Consider the following 23,402-nt stretch of genomic DNA (forward strand, 5'->3'; position numbering starts at 1 on the left):
TGGATGGCAAGCCTATTTAAAAGAGCTACAAAAACACAGTAGTCCAGTAAGAGGGTAAAAACAAACAAGGCTAAATTGCGCCTCTGCACTTGGGTGGTTTGGCAGGTTATGAAGGCAATAGTGGCTTTGAGGAGGTTTGTCCCAATGAAAGAGCTAACTGTGTAGATTGCTACACTGTCTGGCACAGGCCTGGAGGAGGGTGGCCTGCCCCGGTGCTGTATTCTCCAACTAACAACAGCAAATCAGACTGCATTCAACTCTGAATAGATGCCTGGTGTGAGTGTGTGGGTGTGAGTGTGCATCTGCTGAGAGAGTTACCAGACCCATTTTGAAATTACTGGACAAGACGCAAGGGTGCCCATACTAGGAAACACACTCAGAGCTTCAGGACACACTTGGAGTCACAACAGAGACGGGTCGAGAGCGAGAGTGTGCAGTCAGGGAGCAGACTGTGTCTATCCTTGTCACGTAGGGGAAGAGATGCACTGAAATTCCCTGATGTGTGTTTACCCAGCCCTAGTGGGCTGGCCTTTGATTACAGAACTGGCCGCATAATATGAGTAACTGTTCACTACTGCTCCAAATGACAAGCACATGTAGACGACAAAGTGGAAACAATGAGGCGGGCTGAAGAGACAAAACAAAACTGAGATCTCACAGTATGAACAAATCTCACATCCAAACCTTTAACGTCAATATACTTCTGTACCTTCAAACCCTTCCGTCACTGCAACGATGAGTTTCAATGTGGCCGTTTTCACATCAGACAGCAATTTCCCCATGAGCTCAGATGTAATTATAAGCTGTGCAAGGCTCAATTAAAGGTTGAAGACGTCAGAGTGAGTGAGCAGACCTCCACCGCTGTGTGTCAGAGAGCCAGCAGAGGTTGAGGCAGAGGAGTGAAATGAGGCCTGCATGATTTATGTTATGTCCTCTCCTGACACCAGACGCCCACATCTCCCTGTGTGGAGCATAAGTATGTATGTGTGCTGGTTTGTCTGCCTTTTTTGTGTCTTTCTCACAGGTCTTTTAGCTGGGAATCTGCAGGAAAGCTCCACCCGGTTGCCCCCTGCTAGTTTTATCACTGCTCCAGCTACAACGGCCAGTCAGTAGGTAAGCTCAGGTTACCCGACCCACCGACCCCATGACGCTATGGGGAACCCTGTCCACACTTAGAACAACAAGCAACATCAGCTCATTTTACATCAAACACTTAAAGCTACAGATCCTCTTCGACTTCACTTTCCTATCAATTATTCTCCCAAGTAGTATTAGTCAGAGGGTCTCATTGTAGTGTCCTCCTGTCAACAGCTTAATCAGCGTCTTTGGTGCAAGACAGTTGTGGTGAGAACCGAGAATTTGGCCTCGGAACTATTCACCCGATGGCATTCTCATGCCAGACATAAAAACGGCAAAGTCAGCAAATTTGGCTTTTGTTCTTGACTGGCACGTCTGGTGTGAGCTCCAGCAGGTAGGTACTAACAAGCTAACAACTGCAGCAAATTCCTATATTTTCCTCTCTTTCAACATTTTTGAGAAGCTTGTTAACTTCATGGGTGGCAGCTCTGAGTGGCATGTGGAACTAATATCCATTCAGCATTCCCACCCCCTCTCCAACAAAATAAGTACATCTGCCAGACTACAGTATCCAGACTGAAGCGGCTCCATGTGTGTTGTTAGCTACCGGGACGCTATAAAGCTTTACTGGGATGCTCTGTAAAACAACACCTTGAAAAAAAAAAAAACGTGTTCGTGGGAAAATACTAAGATGTTGTTTTCAAATCAGAGTATCCAAGGAGTCAGGAGCCTATAGCCAATAAACACCAGTCATGACCGCAATTAGTGTAAATTCAATAAAACTTTCTCAATTGAGCAAAAGTTTCTACACTTGTTTGAGGTTGCTTTTGTCTTTGTCAAAAAAAGTGTTGATAATAGGATATGGAAATGCCTTTGCCAAATAAGTTCTAATGCAGTGAATGTTTAATTCACATGAATGATCAGCGGTATCCACCGATGCCGTCTTCCCAGATATTCCCATAACGTGTCTTTGTCTCTGGAGAGCACAAAACATGGCCAATACTAACCAACATGGAAGAACCAGTAAAACTTTCTCAATTGAAACAAATTCCAAAGGATGACCAAAGCAACTTCAACTTCTACTACTACTGGTGGATAATAGTCATTCATATCCTAAAGTGCCAACTTCTTCCATAGTGCCACATGTAGCTGAAAAGTTAGGGTATCACCAAAGTTAATACAATTCATCCTCAACAATAAACTTGAATTGAAGTGAATTGAAATTGAAATTAAAATGAAACATCTGGACACCATGAATGCCTGTTCCAAATAAATCCATTCAATAGTTGTTGAGGCACAAATCCCAGAAGTCAAGGTCATGGTGGCGCTAGAGGAAAAGTCTGGGGATCAGCATCAGTCATTAGGGTTTATCATTTATGGACTATGATTGAATATTTTGAAATCTATCTAATAGTTGTTGTTGCTGGACCAAAGTGGTGGGCTGAGCCATGCCACTAGTATGGCTAGTAAAGAATGGTAAAGCAAAGAGCGACTCTGTACTCTCTAGTCTTTTCCTGTTTGTTTTGTGATCCTATCTATCACCTGTCTCACACCCCATTCAGAGAGATTACGATGCTACTAAAGAGTGCTAGACTGTCTTTGAACCACAGGCGAAGCTGCAAACACACACCTCCTCCCAGAGATCTCCCTTATCTTGTACTATGAAGTGGGGCTTACCTGATAATGAAGGACTGAAGTGTGATTATGTGAGCTTTTCAACATAACTCTGTGATAACCAGTCTGAATGTATCATCCTCCCTTCTGGACAGAAGCCCATGCTTGTAAAGAAACACAGAGAGCTGCTCGGATCTCACTGATCTCTCTCATCCTGTCTGTATTTCTCTATAAATATTAATAATACACTAACTAATACACTAACATGTATATACAGTTTATATACTGTAGCACATTTCAAAACAGTTACAAAGTGCCCTGTAAACATAAAACACATTTTAAATAGAGTGAATAGATCTGAAATTACATATAACATAGAATAAAATAAGCTTCAATGTCATACGAAAAAAAAAATCACAGGCATTTTTTTTTTTAAGTGGGTTTTTAACAGAGATTTGAAGACGAGACAGAGTTTGCATCCCTGATCTCCTCAGCATATGGTTCTGAAGTCTAGGTGCTCTGACTGAGAATGTTTGATCCCCTTTTTAGTGTGGACCCGGACCTTGGAACAACCAGCAATGATGCATCTGAGGGTGCGGGAAGGAACATAAGGGGCAATAAGAGGTGGGATAAATAACTCGTCCTCTCAGGGCTTTGTTAGTAATCAATACAATCTTAAACTCAATTCTAAAAGCAACAGGTAGCCAGAGTAAGGAAACAGGGATTGGTGTAATGTGTGGTGATTCAAGATCCTGGCAGCAGAGTTCTGGATGAGCTGAAGGTGTGAGAGGGATTCTTTACTGACGCCAGAGCGTGATGAGTTGCAGTAAACTAAACGACTGGTTATGAATGCATCAATCACAGTTTCACGATTCCCCCCCCGACAAATGGTCTAATCCTTGAAATATTTCTGAGTTTATGGAAGCCGGACTGAACTAATGATTAAACATGTTTGTCTTAAGTGAGTTCTTGATAAAAAAAAAAAAACCTCACACATTGATGCACAAGATATACATGACATTGCAGCATCAGGAGAAGTGAAATGTTCATAAAAGGTTATTGGGCTACTCACAGTTTCTCCAAAGCGTAAAGTCCAAAGAAGGTTCCATTTCTCAGAACTCTGATTTTGTTGTGGCTCAGTATCCTGTGAAAAAAGAAACAATGTTGTTAGAAATATTCCCCCTGAGAATAAATTGAAGCATACATGATGATGCTGGGTTACTATCTTGGACATCAGCTTCGCGGCGAGGAGAGCGTTCAGGATCAAGGAAGGAGGGCCAAGTGAAATGTCCACCTGATGCTACAGACACACAACATTATCCTGACCTGAGACATTAAAGATAAAGATGTTTCCAATTAATGTTAAAAATGGAGGAGAACATCAGATTAGGCGGCAAGCTCTAATCTTGATAATCATTTTGCATACATTTTTACATCAAAAGGATTTTCCACATCAAACGAATGGCGGCACAGGTCATGTTAATCAGCCCTTTCCCTACTGGCGAATCACTAGGCTTACAGGGCTCTTATCACACCCGAGGTCAGAGGGCTACAGGACACACTGGAAGTAAGATTGAGATTTTTTTTGTCTGTCAGAGGATCATGGGAAATGGGTATTTATTATAATTGCTTGGGTCTGATAGACCTTTTTTATAGACTTTTAAAGGTTAGTTCATGCAGCTCATTCACTTTCTTGTCAAGACTTTGACGAGAAGATCGATACCACTCGCATGTCTGTAAACTAAACATCAAACAACATAAAAAAACATACTGATATATTAAAGAGTAACTTAACGCTCCCTGAAATTCTTGTCTTTGATGACCTCCAGTGGTCCACTGCTCACCTTGCTGCAGTGCTGTAGAGGTTTACTCCCGGAACCTATAATTGTTAGGTGCGGTTGCTGTTTTTCAGCCTGGTGCTCTTTAGTTACTAAAAATATAGATACCCCACAAAATATGTTAATATTTATATTACAGTATAGTATTATAATATTCTAATTGGCTTTGCAAACTACACTTTGAATAAATCATAATCGATAATAATAATAATCATAAATCGTAATATTAAGGCTTAAAGTTATGCCTATAATAAAGTGACAGGTGGATGCAGTCAGAGGTGGCTAGCTCAGCAAACTTCATTCAGCCCACCTCAGCTCCACCCACGCTCCACCTCTTTGCCTATTTTTGGATTAGCGGTTAGGCACTGCCAAGATGGCGACGGCTGCAGCCATCCACTTTGAGGGTGATTTTCGCTCTTCTGAAAGCAATGGGTGCCCCCACAGAGACTACGTCCATATGTTATACAGTCTATGGGTGGGACGTTCTTATAGTGCACAGAAGTTGAAAAGTTGAAGGGAGGAAGTCGGGTGGATGGTTGGGCCTACAGACCATATAATGTTGACACCAGGGACATGGGGTTTGCATTGTGCATCCAATGCGTTGTTAATCTTAGGCCACTAAAGCTCTTGGGAGAGGTTGGGGAAAGATTGTGGTTTCGCTTAAATATTTGATGCAGTTAATGCATCCTGTCTAGTGTTTCAAGCCGATGTTGACTTTCTCAATATTCAACCAAGACCAAGATCCACTTTGCTATTGCAGATTTGTCATACATTAACCTAATTTTCAGGAGGCAGAGCACAATGTTGACTTTATTGTGGATCCACGGACCTGCCAACTTCTCCTCAGCTAGAGCTCAGGGAACAGCAGGGGCCCTGCCAGCCCGCCGTTATTAACACACCCTTCAGTTTCACATCATCTTCGCCTCTACCACATGTTGCTTAATGGGCTGTTTGCAACATTAAGTGTGTTCTTAATCGGGAGAGTGGAGCTGTATGAGCGCCTTTAAAGGTGGGAGTGGACTGTGAACAGTCTGTGAGATTTACAGATTCAGCAGCAGCAGTCAGCCTCCTCGTTTCCTGCCACATCAATAAAAACACTGCCTTCAGCTTCGCACCTTCCAACTCATTTAATGACCAGATTTAATCATAAAGCCTTAGTATACAGGGACAAACCGGCTTGGCCTGACTTACTTCTTTACTTCAGAAACTTACTGACAGGACGGTTCTAAGACAGAAACGGAACAAACCAAAGCAAACCAACACAGGAAGCAAACCATCTTCTGCTCCATTCATCCTGGACACCTCAGTCAATTTCTTCCGAAAGTTTTCGACTAAAATTAGAAACATGGAAACACATTTTAAATGCTGCAATCAAGAGACGAGAGGAGAGCTGCTCCACTGATAATTACTTTAATAACTAACTGAGGCCACTCTGACTGTTGTACTTGGTTTCTAAACCAAAATTCTCTTTATTTTAGGTTTCGCTGTGAAAATGTGCAGCGTCAATGGAATGACTATTACAGAAATCCACACTCATTTCCAAACTTAAAGCCTCACATCTAAACAGCCTTCTTTCTACATTAAGAAACAAAATTGACAACATGTCATGTTCACAAATCCATGCTGAAGTGTTGAAATAGAGTGGGTGTTAGACGAGAGCACAGTCGGTCCTCTTGTGGTGTAGACTGTATTTGAACCTATGACTCCTGAACCCTAAGGTCTCCCACTTGAATTTGGGCACAGTATCTCTCCTATAACTGGATGCAGGCCTGAGATGAAAGCTACAGAAGATCCGGAACTGCCTGAATAATTCAATACAGATAGGAGAGGAGAAAGTCACATCTGGCAAAGAAAGCAAGCCATTTAATTCAATGCAGACAGTTTAGATGCAGATAGTTCCTTTTTGACTAATCTTATTATGCAGAAAAAAACAGTAATGAACGTGTTTAGTTTGGGCGTGTTTAAATGCCCACATGTGTGGATAAATCTTTAGCATGCTGATATTAGTGTGTTTTCAAAGGGAACAAAATACAATATTTTGATATGATTGCAAAGTTTCCTTGTTAAAACCTAAACCAATAGGTTTATTTGGGTTGTGTCCATGCATGTTTGGAAAAAAAACGTCACATGTGGCATCCCATCTGTGTCTCAAGTTAAGACATTTCAACACATGATATTTCAATTATTGTTTGCTAACTATGTACTGTACACCAGGACTTGAAAGCTGACATTCAAAAAACAAACAAAGACCACAAAATGCTAACTGAAACCCTCCCACAGACAACAAAAGGCACAGATTTCCAGGAACACAGGACAGGGGAGTTGCAGAGTCTGGACACTACTGTATAGTCCCCAAAGTCTGATGTGTGAAGCTCACTTGTAGTGGAGGACATTGTTCTTTCATAAACAATACAGAGTACAACTCTGAGAAAGAGAGATAGAGGAGAGAGAGGCAGAACTTTGTAAACAGACAGAAATAGTCAGCGTTCCCATCAGGCTAAACAGGAAACCCAGCCAATTAGCTGTTTATTCAGATCCCGGTTTCGGAGGTCAGGGGTTGTAGAGAGAGCACTTCCCGGACAGCCATCAGACAGATGGAGCAGTGTCCGGAGGCAGGTGATAACTGAGTCATATGAGAATATATCACTTCATCACCGCAGTATACGAAGGTTTACAGAGCTTTACAAGCAAAGAAGACGCGTAGCTTCTTAATCATAGAAGTTCACACCACTTGGAGGCCTGAGGCCTGCTCTGTATTGTTACAGAGGCCTTACTGTACACCAGTGGCTTCTCCTCTGTAGGCATAAGTGACAGATCAGATGGCAGATTGAGTTAATCTGCTTTCAAGAGCAATATGCCGTATGCTATACGGCATGACAGTGTGATAACTCAGTCCAGACTATGGATGGTATTTCTCATTCACTTAACCCTTTCAAACCACAAAGACCTCTGGGAAAACAGGCAGGCTAATTGAATCCATCTAATCTATGTAGAAAAAAAACAGGGCCACATGTCAGGCTCCAGGATCCCATTCAGCCATTTCATCTAATTAATTTACATGAAGATCAAAAGCCAAGGAAGTCAAATGAAAAGAGTGAGGTCGAACAGAAGCGCAGATACCAGTCCTCCCCTTGTGTGGTGTACTCGTAGTCGAGGGGTTAAACAGGGTCAGTTACACCAGGATTGTACACTATACATCCCCACTTCACTTAATGTGCTGCTGTGTTTTATATTGCCTAAAAGTCTAAAGTGAAAATCAATACATACTGTACAAATCCATTATATTATGTTATAAAATCACCACATATTGTGGTTGAAAGTTATCCTGTGCACAAGGTTATGTTGTGTCAATGCAGGATGCTACAAGGGGAAAACCTTGCACATTTTATGTTTTTGTGCAAATAAGCACATTTTTAAAAAGCATCTGCTTGATTTATTATGGCTCAGACTTTCTATGATTTGTTGACTTTAGTTAATTTCATTGAGCTCTCCAGCACATTTCTGAATAAATCATGGTCTCTGTAGAAAGGATTGTGATTAGGAGAGAAATAGCAAAGGATTGACAAAAACTTGCAGCAGCAACTCATACGACGACAGAGATCTATCCAAACTAATATACTGTTGTCAAAGCTTACTTTCACAAGTGTGGATTTACAGAAACATATTGTGAGAAAGGAAATGTTTTGTAGTTATTTCAATCAATTATTTATATAATAATAAACTGACTGCTACTAGTATGAATGATGTGTCAATATCAAGTGCCATAGCTCAGTGTTAGCTTATGGTTTCCTTGGTGCGTGACAGAGTGTGAAAAAGTCAAAAACATACAAAGACTTTTGTCTAGTAAACCACAGCAACTCCTCCCTGCACCGTGCCACTCACTTTGTTGGTTTGCTCAATTTGCTTCCTAAACCCACAAAGCCTTTGAGGGCCACACAGGGGCATGGCAGCATGTTGCAAATCTTATTTTCTCACTGATTTACTTCCGCTTTTCCTCCTGACTCCTAACTGGAAGGCAGTCTCACTATAGCATACTACTGCCTCAGGTCTGGGAGAAATCCTGTGTGTGTGTGTGTGTGTGTGTGTGTGTGTGTGTGTGTGTGTGTGTGTGTGTGTGTGCGTGTGTGTACCTGTGTGTGTTGTAAACTGTAACTGTCTGTCAAAAGCAACATCCTTCCCCAGCTGCTTTTGGTTTTGGGTCATCGTCAACCAATCATTCCACTGAGGAATCATCTCTGCGGTGAAGCTGTGAAGGCTTGCTGTGCGGTGTACGGCACCAACACAGAGAGCAGCTGAACAGAGTCCTTTTAGCTTTCCACATCGCAACCTGGTGCAGAGGGACAGCAAGGGAAAACCGTCCTGTCCCAACCACAGCTAGAATGCTGTAAACCCAAACTTAACAGGATGTCCTGTTTTGAGTTGGCCACCATTGAAGATTTGGTCTTGGTGCTGTATAAATACTGTGGAAATATCAAAACACCCAATCCACCGAGAAATGCACACAGCCCATATTCAGAAACTGTGTCTTTAAAGGAGCTATCAGGACTTCTGTACAGTTGTCACAACTACACTATATATAGGTAGAAAGTGTCGCTACAGTGACAGTTACGACAGTTAGTCCCTGGCTGCAATAGGGATGCAGAGACGCTGATGCTGAAGACCTAGAAACACTGACCAATCGGAGCAGACTTGCCTTTTTTTCGAAGGGGGACAGAGGGTATACAGGTATATTCCAACAGTATGATAAAAAATAATGTGCTTTTTGAAAGTTAAAGCATGTAAACATCTTCTAGTAGAAACCCAAAATACAAGTATAAACCCGAAAAGGAGCATGATACGTCTCTATTGAATCTTGGGTTATTTTATAATCAGGAGGCATACACATAAAATACTCCATCCTGGTGTGGCATTTACTCCAGCATATGAATTAGATGCATTTGAAAGCGCTGATTCTCTGTTGCCTTCTAAATATTCAGGTATGCTGGACTCAAACAGTGAGCTCTATGTAGCTGCAGGCCTCTACGGCAAACCACAAACAGAGTTAGAGTCTTTAGGAGGGATTTCTATTTAATAACAATTTCATCTGCAGGGTAAGCTGCCTGGGCTCATTACCGATGTATTACTCTTTTCACATTTTAATAGTAGTTATTTCTCATTTTGAATACAGAGCATTTCTGCGGCGTCACCGGCAAAACACCTAGAGCTGCTGCAGTGTGACAGTGGGATGTTGGTCACTGATGAAACAGTGCGAAAGAGCGCTGATAAGATGCTCCACCGCCTCAGGGCCCTCGAGCGTTGATCGAGCGCCCTGAGGCAAACACAGAGAGACGCAGGTTCAGCGCAATAAAGAGATCCAAAACAACTCCACGGGCCGCTTTGTAAACATCATTTGACTTTGGAAAGGTCTCATACCCTCGAAGACCACACGCGAGGGGAAAGACAAGAACCCTTGAAAGAGATTGGTAACGTGCCATAAATCCAGTCCCAATTCAGAGACCAATAGGAGCCAGATAATGAGAGGGATTTTCAATGAGAGTCTCAGAGCATCATTATTGAATTAAGCCCACTTTAATTAGTATGCTGACTTGATAATACACACACTGGTGTGTGTGCCACAGCAGTGCTTACAGTCATACAAATAAAAAAGAAAATGATTTAGCCTTGAGGGAATTTTCCTTAGAGGTAATTAAATTCTGGTGAAAGCAATACGATTATCCACTTTTACACTAACAGCGCAGCATTGTGTGAGCACTTTAATTCGTGTATGTTACAGCCGAGAACATTCTATACAAAACCATCAGTGTGTTTTACTACATTTTCCCTTTTTCGCTTTCCATTTGAGCAGCTTTCTGCTTGCCAAAGTAGCATTTCAAGTATATTGGCTGTTCACAGAGGAGAACTAAGTGGACATGGCAGCAATTCTCTTTATATACACATCACTGACATTGCACTCGGAGTAATGAGAACAGACGTAGTGGATCAACAAAATATTGTGGTTGAACCAAAAAGATGGATTAAAAGCAGTATTACTTAATTTGGCTGTTACCAGGTTTTCCGAGGCTGCTTACTCAGTCCAAATGCCAGGTCCAATAGATCAAAAGCCATAATGACATTACACTGCAGTTTAACCTCACAGACACAGAGCTGGCCTCAATCAAAGGCTCTCATTTCAGAATCAGTTATGAGTTGGGGGCATGTCAGTGAAAAAGGATGATACAATCATACCTGTGTCACATGATACGTCAAGGTAAAGTTCGCCATTTACACTGCAACAGCGATGCACTAGTTGGTTTAGCCCCCAGCCAAGAAATAGTCCCACAAATAACTCTCCATATAATCACAAATCATTTTTTTTAACTTGGATTAAAGAAATTAGTTAGAACATGTTAAGTAGAGAGCCTTGGAGGTGTCGGTGGGAGGATTGTGTGCCTTTGGATGGATCAAGGCTAGCTGTTTTGAGATAAGGTGCCGGGTTCTAATTCACAAAGTAATTGATTCACACTGGCGATTTTTTTGCACTTTGAATGTACATAGGATGCCATAGTGCATCAAAAACATAAAAATAGAGCTTATCTATAAAAGAAAAGTGCCAGGGGAGGATCCCTGGATCCCCTGACAGAAGGCCCTCCTATTTTAGGCCTGTATGGGTGAATCCATGTGCCACGTTCATTTACTTAATGAGTTAAGTTAATAAGTAAATTTATTTGAATAAAGAATTTCAAAGGAAGATTAGCTATCAGCCTGTCAGAGTCCGCCACACACACACACACACACACACACACACACACACACACACACACACACACACACACACACACACACACACACACACACACACACACACACACACACACACACACACACACACACACACACACACACACACACACACACACACACACACACACACACACACACAGTGACATACCATGACCCAGAATTCTCGGTCACTAATGAAGGGCCACACTAATTACTGCTGCAGTCTGTTGCCATAGGAACCCGACTCAGCAAGGGGGTTGTGTGTGTGTCGCTGGTACAGCAGTATATCTGTACAGTATATATGCACACTATTACGGGTTTTCACAATGACAAACTAAAGGCTTCCAATAAATATGCGTATTAAATAGGCCCAATTATGCTTTTGGGTTTTTTTCCTGACCTTTAGTATGTTATATAGTTTGTTTGTGCACTTAAAAGGTGTTTTAAGTATAAAAAAAAAGAAGATATTCCACGGCAAACAGAGTTTTCTCCACAGCACTTGCCTGCCGGAAATGCTTCGATAGCATTTTCGTGTTTCATGTAGAGCGACAGAGCGTTTCACACAGAAGTGCTGCAGCAATGGGCAACATGAGAAATATAATGTGTTTTTTTTAAGATCAAAGCATGTAAACCTATTGTAGCTGATTTTATTATTAGGCCTATTGCTTCAAAAGCCAACACATATAACACATGCAGAGGCAAACACGTGTTTTTCATAGAGAGCATCCTGTTTTAGTTAACTGAAGAACTGTGATGTATAGTAGAAGTAATCTGCAGTTTAGTTTAGATGGAAGATAACATGATATAGGTAAAGTGTTTAATTTTGTCTCCGATGTCTGAGGTTTGGCCAGACTAAGTGTGATCGGTTTTGTGTTGAGAATTTTGGGAAAGTAAATCGTCATTTCAGAACATGTTTGTGGAAAAACTTTTTTAAAATGTCACACTGGCCAGTCTATGTCAACCAACCCCAAAGTAATAACTATGGTGCGGATGGTTTGATTATGTTAGTATTGTGTGTTATAGATGTGCAACTGTGCAGGCTGTACATGGCATGATAAATTAGGTTGTCATTCACTTTACGGTACAAAAATGATCCAGTTTCGATTTCTCTTTCAGTGAATCGTGATTGTTGACAGTTTTTGTGTCAGGCTTCAAAAAGCCTGCGTCAGTTGAACCCAACCATCGTCCCTCGGTCCTTCTCTTGCTAATGGACACTTTTGCAGAGACAAGAAGAGGAAGGTTGAGGGAGGAGGAATGAAAGAGAGCATAAGGACAAAGATCTCTCAGACTGGGAGGTGGCTGTGTCATCTTTGTTACAATAAGTACTTTATAAGAGGCCTCCAGACTGCACTGCACCATTCAGCGCTCGGGTCTGTCCAAATAGCTTAACCCTTTCGTTGTAAAGAGACGGAGAGCTACCTAAGCCAGGGGTCCCGGGAGCCCTTGCACCCTGAGCCTGTCCTCAGAGAGTCACAGCACTGAGTGCAAAAGAGAGACTAAATGCCCTCGAGCACAACAGGCACTTTTAGCAAATGCATATCAAGATGTGAATGTGCCCATTGTGCCTGACCCACCGGAGGGCTTGTAGCAGCCACCAGGGAACGCTGCCAAGCTACAAGCCCCATTTGCCGCCTCTCATGGAAAGGAGCATCCATATAATTGCATTCAAAATATTTTTTTGTGAAATCATCAATTCATCATGAAACAGGGAGAGGAGGGAGAGAGAAGCTACATTAAGGGGTAGAACACATACTTGTCATACATGTTAAAGTGATAAATGAATGAGTCGGATGATTTATATGTGGAGAATCTTGCATTACTTTGCTTTATTATCATATTTTCCTGCCTTGAGGCTAGATATGGGGAGTGAGCTCCTGCATTTGATATGTGCAACCACTTATTATAGAGTATTCTGCATTGTGCTTTGGTTACCAGGCTGGACTAGGAGTAAGGCTTTGTGGTTTGTGGCCATATGTGTGTGTGTGTGTGTGTGTGTGTGTGTGTGTGTGTGTGTGTGTGTGTAAGTGACCTATGATATTTATTTATACAGAAAGTGTGTATGTTTAACTCTATGTGTGTGTGTGTGTGTGTGTGTGTGTGTGTGTGTGTGTGTGTGTGTGTGTGTGTGTGTGTGTGTGTGTGTGTGTGTGTGTGTGTGTGTATGTGTGTGTGTGTGTGTGTGTGTGTGTGCGTGTGTGTGTGTGTGTGTGTGTGCAAAAGTGGTCCAAAAGCTACTAGTCTAAAATTAAATTCGGGTTTTTGAAATGTCTCTAATTAGAGAGGGGAGGACTGAAGCCTATTTTGAGAGCTGTGGCCATGCACGCCCTTCCCATATGTGTGTGTGTGAGCACAGGCAAACACACACACACACACACACACACACACACACACACACACACTTTGGAGAGGAAGGTCCCCCACTTGGCATTATTAGACAATTCATCGAGTTCTGCTAACAGGAACCGTCCATGAAGTGTGTTTCTTGCGCCGCCTATACACAGTTTACTAAAGCTGGACAACCAGTGAACTTTAAAGATGTAAACAAGTAGCTGCTATGAATATTAACAGCCACAGAGCACCAGTTCAAATACAGCCGCCTTACTGTAAAGCTGCAATAAATTATTGTAATATTTAGATTCAAAGACAAGTCAAGACGAACCAAATTGGACAAGCTTCTGGCTGAAGAGCGGGGACACAGTAGTCTGTTTAATCACTGTCTGAAGTGTTTTCACACATTTAATGAGGCAATTTAATGAATTTAGCCTTTTCAGACAGTGAATGGAATGCAGTGTATGCCTGGCTGACATTGTCTCATTGTTCTGTCTCATAACCATCCTCTGTTTTCTGCTCCTGGGCAAAGACTGCTGGGGAAAACAGGCTGGTTGGTGACAATCTTTCTGCCCCAGATACTCTCAAAAGTGCCTTTAGAGGCATCTGTGAGAAGGTTGTGATTCCATTTGTAGTTTTTTCCCCCTTTCTGTTTGACCCGAGTGTATTGACAACAACAGTCACATTGCAATCCACAATTACTGCACATCAACCAGTTTCGACACCAGATTTTATTACACTGTCGTATGGCATGTATTATAAAAAATAATAATAATAATAGAACAACATGCTTTACAAAGATTGATTAAATTTCAATAGGGGTAATAATTCAAACTGTATCTGTAAACAGTGGTTTAATCAACAGAGATTTTAATAAAAGCTTATTACTATATTTCACAACTCTGTCTGTTTGACTGGGGCTGTAAACCAACTGATATGCACAGAGGGAGCAATGGATAGAAGAACTACTGGTCACATATTTTTAATAGCTTGTGGTTCTACGTTACTGTAATAACATACTCAACATTAAAATATTTAAGATTGATGATGGAAAAATTATGGAAACAACTTATTTTATTTGGCTGCTTTACATGGAATCAGATTAAGTTAAGAGAAGCAGCCACAATCGATAAACTAAATATTAAAATTGGACATTTGAGTACCTTTGCATTCATTTTTTTGTCTTTAAGCAGCCAAGGTGGCACTGACAGATAAAAAAAAAATGAGTGATACACTTGAACTTTTGTTTTATGATACAGCTAAAAAATATCCATTGATGCCTAAAGAAAGCTTAGTGATAAGCTTAGCATAAAGACAGCCAGCCTGGCTCTGTCCAAAGACAGAAATACATCTCCTGGCTTCGACTTCTGACAACAAGAGTGGCATTTATCTTTTCATCTGACTTTTGGCAAGGGTTCAAAATCCCATTTACTTTTGGAATAATACAAACAACTTACAATTTAGCCTGTGAATAACCTAGATACACAGTATTAAACAAACAAAAACAAAAGCAATCTAATAGCTTTGTTTACTCAATTTTTCCTTTTTTTAGTGGCCTTTAACAAATACCAGTTCCCATAAGCCGGAGACCTGCTGCTCACAGCTCCACGAAAGAGCAGAGACCATCAGCGAGTCACTGTAGCATGCATGATGGTGTAGAAATCTTTGGATAGCAGAAATTACAGCTTAAATTTTGGAATAATTAGAAACGCAACAATGGTGCGAGTGCTCACATTGCTGCATTTTCATGGGAGTCGTAGTTGTACGCTGACAAAGTTCATTGTTATGTTTTGTATTTTAAACATGAAGGTTTTAAATTCTAATAGCAGATGCTAAAGAATGCCAAGTTGTCCAAATATGGATGTCCAGGAAAAAATAAATTCAGAAAGATATATTAAATGCTGAATGAGAGATTGCTCTTCAGTCTGTCATTTCTTTTGTTGTTTCAATAATTGTTTGCATGAACCCATCCTCTAACTCTGCAAGAAAAGTTGTATTATTTATATATATAGATAAAGATATGTTATTGCATGTGAATACTTGGAATGCTTGGAGTAAATTGGTTTAGTTCAAGAGTAGCTACTGCACTATTATCAGGAACTCAAGAGAAAGCATATCAGAAACTGAGGCCACAGGCATTCCCACTATATACACCCATTTATCTGCGCCTGTATCCATGTGTTGTCGACCCAGAGCAGGAACTTTGGGGGCCACTGTGGTCAGGCGCAGGGAGAGGGAAGTTAGCGCTGGCAAAGAAAAGTCAAAGTCAGGCATTTTTGGAGTAAGATAAGAAGAGAGCGGCACGAAAGGAAAAACTAAAATAACAAAAAGCCACTTGGGGGTATGAGATTACTATGACAACACATCTCTCTGTTTTTGCCAGATTTTAATCCCAATGAGGTGAAAAATGAAATAAACATTCATAATCCAAAACGGGCGGGTGGCAAGTAGGTGTGTGGAGATATCCCACTCTGAGGGCACAATAAAAGGGGCTTGTGTGGCATTGGCAGGTGCTTCAGATAAGTATGACGCTCCGAGTATCCAGTGTCAAGCCTTTTGTTTGCTTCTTTGATTTATTGCTGACCATTGCCCCACCTAACATGTGCAGAGGACAGCCTGCTCCCCCTCCTCTCAACACCTTTCCCCACATAAATAAACCCTATCGCTGCAGGAATGCCTGAAGTCTAACGCTCGCTCCGCTATTGGAATTCTCCCCAATGACTGTTAAATATGTTTCATCGACATACTCCCGTCTCAACACATACTGACTCACAGACCCGACAAAAACCACCGACACATCTGCTGGCCCCTTGGTATCCGTCGGCACATGGGCCGCAAGTGAGAGACCGAAGATGTGACTGAGACAATAAAACGATGATTAAAGGACGCAGATTCATACTGTAGCCAATGGATGATACTGATGAGGTGAGTTGCCTTTGAGGAAACAGAGACACTGAAGACTCATCAAATTCAGTAAATGATAACAGACAATGTGGTGGCTGGTTATATGGAACCAACAGTTAATACAGAGAAAACTGACAAATGGGAGATTAAGTGTAAAAACACTGACATTTCCCATCAGGATGCATTAAATAAGGGTTGATGATAGAAAGGATGATCCGCCCTACCCTGCCTCTGATAGTGTCACCCTAACTACCCTTACCCTGTAGGTCTAAATCTATCCAACCGATCAACCAATTAGAGGTGAGTCATGCATCCGCGTCCTCCGTACCATCTCTTCTAGCATCAACCTTAAAGAAGCACCTCCAAATCTTCCCAGCGGCAGATTCAACTTTGTTGTGTAGCTTCATTGGAGTTAATATGTTTTAAAAACGTTCTCCGATATCATTTTGTTTGACATTTTGTTGTCTTGCTCAGAGTAAGATGAGAAGATTAATAGGCGACTACTCTCGTGTGTGTCTGGTAAATACACAATCAGGAGCTGGTTAGCTTAGCTTAGCAGAAAAGGTTCCAAAATCCATCTGAATTGCAAATATTGTAAAATGAAACCATTTGCAATACTTTCATTCAGGTTTAGAATCAAAATGGCTTTAATAAGGCGTCACTAAACATCAATCATCACAGCTGCGTCATGAATTCCAAATTTTATTTCTGAAAGAAGATGATACTGTCTTACACAGAAATTCTTTCAAAAGTCTCTCCCTAAACCCTCTGTGTCAAAGCAGCTCTAATGTTTTTTGGAGCTTTTAACTACCTCTCACAGGACGTCAAAGCTCAGGTGCTCCAAAAGACAGTAAAACGCAATTGAATGCTCAAAAAAAGCTAGTAAAGGGATGCTCGAGCTTAGAATTTTTTTAAAGTCTTAAAGTCATGAACAACACAACATTTGGTTGAAGGAATAGTTCTATATTTTGGGAAATACACTCTTTCTTTCTGAGAGTTGGATGAGAAGAACACACTTTGTCCATTTAATATTATGTAGCTAACGTCATAGCTGCAGCCGGTTAGCTTAGCAAAAGACTTGGAACAGGGGAAACAAATTACCCATATTACACTACACACTTTCTACATTCTGCACGTATGTAGTGTGGCTTACCGGAAGTACAATGCTGGGTCAAAAGCCTGATCCTGAAATAATCAGATGAACTAAAGCGTATTAACTATTGCTTTAAAGAGGTAGCGGACAGCGACAACATTCCCACTATAGACAGGAACTTTTACAACTGTTCTTTTACAACAGTGACCCTTACTGATAAAATTGTCACAGCTCTAGTTGGAATATTTTTATCCCTGACCAGCCAGCAACATCGACATACTGGGATCAAGTGCAAGCGTGGGGAGCAACTGTCTTGCATGGCAGCTGTCTTGGGTGAAGGGGCATCTGGCCAAGGACGGGCATGCTGACCCCGCACCCTGAGCATCTGTGCCCACTCGTTCAGGCTGGCAGCTACTGAGCCAGAGCCATCAGTCACTGACAACGACGACAACGAAATACGCGGAGGGAGGAGTACGGTTTTGACTCGGGTTAAAAACCACAAGCTATGAGACACCACGTTCACAGATAGACTGCCACTGTACATTTTCTTCATTTGTCTGTTACCCATTAAACATTCAAACAAACACAGCTGCCACCATACAGAGCTGAGAAAGGGATTATTGCTCTGTGTGTTTTGGGGTTATAGGCTGAATTTGCATGGTATTTATCCATTTTTTTTTCATCATCAAAATGACAAAGGTTTCTCTTTCACACAGAAAAGACAAATAATAATAATAGAGACATGGAGCGTTGGAAGTGAAGCTATGCCGCTACACTGCCGCTGCCTCCTCCTCCTCCCTCCTCTCACCCCAGTGTCGAAGATCTGTTAGTCAGGGGCTGGGGAGTTTTCAGTCTCCAGGGGCACATCCCTCTGAACCGCCTGCCAAGCGTTCTCCTCTCCCTCCTCCATCCTCTGTCTTGCTCTGCTCTCTTTCTTTGTTCCCCTCTTGGTTCCCAGTTCTTTCTCCCCGTGCTCAACTTTCTCCTTCACTTCAGCCTCCTTTCAACTTCCGTCATTTATTCCTCCTTTTTTTCCCCTCGACCATGCCACTTTTCGCTTTCACACTCTTATCTATTTTCCCCTCTCTACCCTTCCGCTCCTCTTCCTTTCCCAGTGATCCAGCTCTTTTGCAGCCGTGCATAATTAGGCCCAAACACAAGCCTGTGCAGGCTCACATCTGGAAGGAGTTTGGACATGGCAGTTTCCTACCAAGACGACTAAATATTTAGATTGAGAGTTACTGCGTGTGGATGAACTCATGATAGGGGGGGTGGGAAGGGGAGAGAAAAATGGGGAGCTCGAGATAAAGAAAAAAAGGGAAAGTGGGACAAGAAGATTGGAGCTCATGGCGGAAGTCTGAGAATAGCATGATGCATCATTAAACTAGTGATAAGTGTATAATCTGAAATGCAGTAATGTAATCAAATTACAGCACAGGCACTGAGAGCCAGAGGAGGAGGTGATAATATTAGGGCGACTAGTTGCTCCTTTATGGCTGGCAGAAACAACAAACAGCCAACTAATAGTTTTAATAAACAAATCCCCGTTGGGATTTCCCATGAGGCTGAGGGGCCTCAGCTGGAATGTTCACAGGGGCCAGCTGTTGTGCATTACACGTAGCAGCCGGCCCCGGAAGCCCTGGGCCTGGTGTCCTCCAGCTCTTGCCTGCTCAGCATGGAGGAAAGCATTTCTCCAGGCTGCCCCAGGAGAGAGGGCAGCGAGGGCTGGCCGTCAGGCTGTCCGATGTAGGGAGGGACGGAGGTGGTGAAGGGCATGGGGAAAAGCTCCCATGCTGCACCTGGGATACTGTCTGCAGTCTCTGAACGGACGGAGGAATGTCAGGAATAACACGAATATCAACACAACTTCTTACATTCCACATCTGGAGCTAATGTCATGAGCAACGATGGGAGCATGGGCGCTTGAGGAACTTACCACATCTTCAGGAAAATTGACTTAACAGACACCAGTTCCCAGGAAAGGTAATGGTAAAATGGCAGACTACGGGTGGAATTGTTTGTGCCTCGATCGTGGCCTCATAAAAGTGTATCAGAATGTTAAACATCTGTACAAAAACATCTCAACCAAAATTAGTAGATGCAGGGATGGAAGATTATCTTCAATCACCTCGACCACTGCCACCCTAGCCTCTTTTTTTCCCTCATGGTTTCCAGCAATGTGTTCCCCAGATGTTTATTCTGCCTTTATTAAGCAAGAAACATAAGGGCCTATAAATGGACTCCTGGCTGGATTTAGCTCTCCTGAGGCATAAATTCCCTTACTTTACCTCATTTGCTCGCTGCAGTGGTGCTGTTGAACATGTTTTTTTTTGTTTTTTTACTGTGCCCATGTGCAGCTAGCATTTCTCCCACTGGGTCAGACTACAGAGACAGTAACACACTGTGGGAAAGAGCAAAATCTTAAGAAAGTATGAGCAGCTGAAAAAGTGAACAAAAACACCCAAATGTGTCAACGATAGATTGGTAGTCGATCCGTCATGAATAATAATATGTTTTGGCCCAAAATGTGGCCCCTTTCAACACAAATAACTGTCATTACGTAAAATCCAACTAAACTTGTCCAGAATCATTTCTTTCCAGTTCTTACCAAACAGTTTTGGTGTCTTCTTTCAGACGATTGTGAGACAGGGTGTTGCTGTACTAAAAGCAGGAGCCAACCCAGCAGTAAAGCACAGAGTCTGATATAAAATACTCAAAGTGTGTTTCTGTTTATTCTAGTTTTGCAAGGCCAAGTCAGCTGGACCATATGCACAGAGTGGAGGTGGCGGTGGAGGGAGAAAGAAGGAGCTGCCTGGCTGGGTCAGAGTCAAATTTAAAGTGACAGAGTTGTGTCAAAGAGGCAGGGCCGGATGATGGCTACAGTCAGCCTGCCCTCTCACTGATCTTCGTAATGCTTCGCAGAGAGGCGACGCTCAGCACTCCACTAGAGATTTAAACTAGATCAAGATGTAAACTTCTGACCTAACAAGCCTTATTACTGCAGCGAGTCCTCAATACAGTTAAACATAAGGTCATGGGTTCAGACTAATGGGTGTGTGGGCCTTATTCAAGCACTGTATCCTCACTTCATTTTATTATATATTTCATGCAAAAATGCACCATCAAAACTAAACATTCACCCAATGAAATCCTACAGAAACATTGCGGATCCTCAGCCAATTATAGTTCACACTTACTGTAACTGTGGTATGTGAAAATGGAGCATGCTTGGTTACATGTTCTTATTAAATCTTTGTGGGGATATTATAGGAATAGTGCTGCCATACGAGAGGATACACATGTCACCATAATAAATCGGGTCACCATGTGATCTCAGTGCCACACACAGCCTGCAGTAGAGGCCTCAGCACGGTGATAATAGAGTGACAGAGCATTAATTCAGTGAACTTGTCAGACTGTTTCCAACTCACAAAGTTACGGTCCTGTTGGGCAGCAGGCTGGCATCCGGAGGTTCAGCCAGCTCCTCTTTGCTGCAGCTGATGCGTCTCCCCAGCGCCTGGACTCCGTGCGCTTTAGACCGCTCGTCCGTGCAGCTGCAGCCACTGGTGGAGGCGAGCAACCCGGGACAAGCCCGGGAGAGCCTCGGCTCGGAGGCGAACAGCAGGAGCAGCATCAGTACCAGACGCCCCGGCAGCAGAGGGATGCCAACGCCGGGCGCAAACATTGTCCTTCGGCTGGATCTCACCTCAACTGCACCCCCTCCTCCAGTCATCCCATACCTCCACCATGAAGCTTTCAGAGGGTGAAGGAAGGGCACGAGGAAACAAAATGATCTTGAATGAGGTCTTGAATGAATGTTTAAACTTTAGAGATCCTCCGCTCAACAGTTGACACGCATCATCCGGTCATTTCAAAAAATACTGACCCTCCAAGAGTGTTCCGTTGTGTTATGGCAGCACGGGCGCACAACTCCCTTTGGTGCAAATGGTAAATAAATATAAGGGATGTGAGTCCATCCTCCAACTTCTTCAACACTTATAAACGGGCGCAGTTCTTTGACTCTCAAAGTTGGTGGTTGTATTAATTACCTTAAGAGATTTACATCACTATGGGAGTGCCCAGATTACCGTTACCTCGCGCTCTAAAAATAATCCAGGGTTTGATGAGATTCGCGACTGTGCAGTCACATCCAGATAATCTATATGAAGAAGTAAAAGTAAAAAAGTATATCCTCAAACTTTTGTCAGTTGTTTCGCTGCTTTTTAAAAGTTTCTCCTCAGTATTTCCCCCCGAGCCCCGCGGTGTCAGTGTTCAGACTGCTCTCAAGCGCAACTTTAAATAAATGTAAGAAGTAAAAAACTGTTAGTTCGGATAGGAAATGAGGTGGTCTTGATCGGCTCCCGTGTCATTCCCAAAATCTAGCGGTTTTGCCTGCTTGCCTCTGTCACACTCAAACTCAGTGATTACCCCAAGTGCGCCCATTCCGTCTGCGTCTGCGCTCTGGTCCCCGCGGTCCTAGCGCATCCATCCCAACTGGAGAGAGACAGGCAGGAGGTTTCACATGTGAGCAGGGGGGGGGGCAAACCCACCTGAAGTCACTTCACACGTATTCATCAATCTTCAGGACACAGTCCAGGGGGCTGTTTTATGTATTGTAGTTAGGCCTAATTGATATATGGTAAAATGCGCATACACAAAAAAAGAGATAGGTCTAATGTTTGTTGCTCACTCCTTTGCAGCTACAACCCAAATTTAGAAAAAAATCCTTCTTGAAATTGAATCAGACTGTATCCTGTGTCCTTATAGGCTATGTTTTAATAGAAAAGCTGACAGTGGCCTAAATGCAGTAGCCCACAGCTGACAGTGAATCACATTAGAAACAACATGCAAACCCAATGCCATACAGGGGAAACATTATGGAGCAAAGAAATAGTTTGGTGGATGCATTTCTAAGGTTGAAAATGGGAGAGTTCATAGGATATAAGTGGCATTGTGCTTTTGTGTTGTTGCTTTTTTATTTGAATTGGCTGTTTTAGTCCAGGTTGTAGAAGACAGGAAGGTCTTGATTTCAGTGTGCACCTGCGCTGGGAGAGCAAACTGAAGTTATGAATGAATGCTGAAGGTCTCTTGAGTATTGTGCGTTTCAGCAGATCAAAGGCTCTATTCAATCAGCAGGAAAAAGGGGAGGGGGGGGGGGGCTTTTTAAATACGTTTTATATTGTTGCTGCAGAAACAGTTACAGCAGCCCAGAACAATTTGATCTTTGGAATAAAATGAGTTTGAGATGTCATATTGTAGATGGTAGCTTTATGATGTGAGTAAAATTCATATTTCACTAGCCCTGAAGCAATTGTCTTCATGTCCACTTGAAGGCAGCGGTGAACTACCTACAAAACATTGCAATACAGAGATACTTTAAAGGTCCCACATTGTACAAAGTGAGTTTATTATAAAGCAGGACAAGGTGCGATATAATTACTGTGAAACTATCAAAACGCTCAATAGATAGAGAAATGCACACAGCCTGTATTTCCTTTAAGCTGTGACTTTAAACGAGCCGTCAGGACTTCTGTACGGTTGTGATGTCACAACTATACTGTATACTACACTATATATATATATATATATATATCTGCTACTGTGCTGTTACAGTGATCCCCATCTGTATTGACAGTGCAGGGATGGCAAGAGCACAGATGCAGAAAATGCTGACCAATCAGAGCAGACTAGGCTTTTCCTGGAGGGGGTCTTAAAGAGACAGACAATAAAATTGAGCGATTCAGACAGAGGATGAATACATACAATTCAATTCAATTTTATTTATAGTG

General features: G+C 42.3%; 1 protein-coding gene across 1 annotated transcript in view; it reads right to left on the reverse strand.

Annotated features, from left to right (window-relative positions):
• The window catches only part of adgra2 (adhesion G protein-coupled receptor A2), a 38,588-nt gene extending 16,615 nt beyond the window's left edge, over positions 1-21,973 (reverse strand). Inside the window, exons 1-2 of the mRNA XM_083912040.1 lie at positions 21,045-21,973; positions 3,764-3,835 (exon numbers count right to left, since the gene is read on the reverse strand). Of these exons, the coding sequence (XP_083768166.1) occupies positions 3,764-3,835; positions 21,045-21,346 (374 nt within the window). The 5' untranslated portion in view covers positions 21,347-21,973. The remainder of the gene's footprint in view (positions 1-3,763; positions 3,836-21,044) is intronic.
• Between the last annotated feature and the right edge of the window lie 1,429 nt (positions 21,974-23,402).

This window comes from Echiichthys vipera (assembly GCF_963691815.1).
Source record: "Echiichthys vipera genome assembly, chromosome: 4".
NCBI classification, from domain to species: Eukaryota; Metazoa; Chordata; class Actinopteri; order Perciformes; family Trachinidae; genus Echiichthys; species Echiichthys vipera.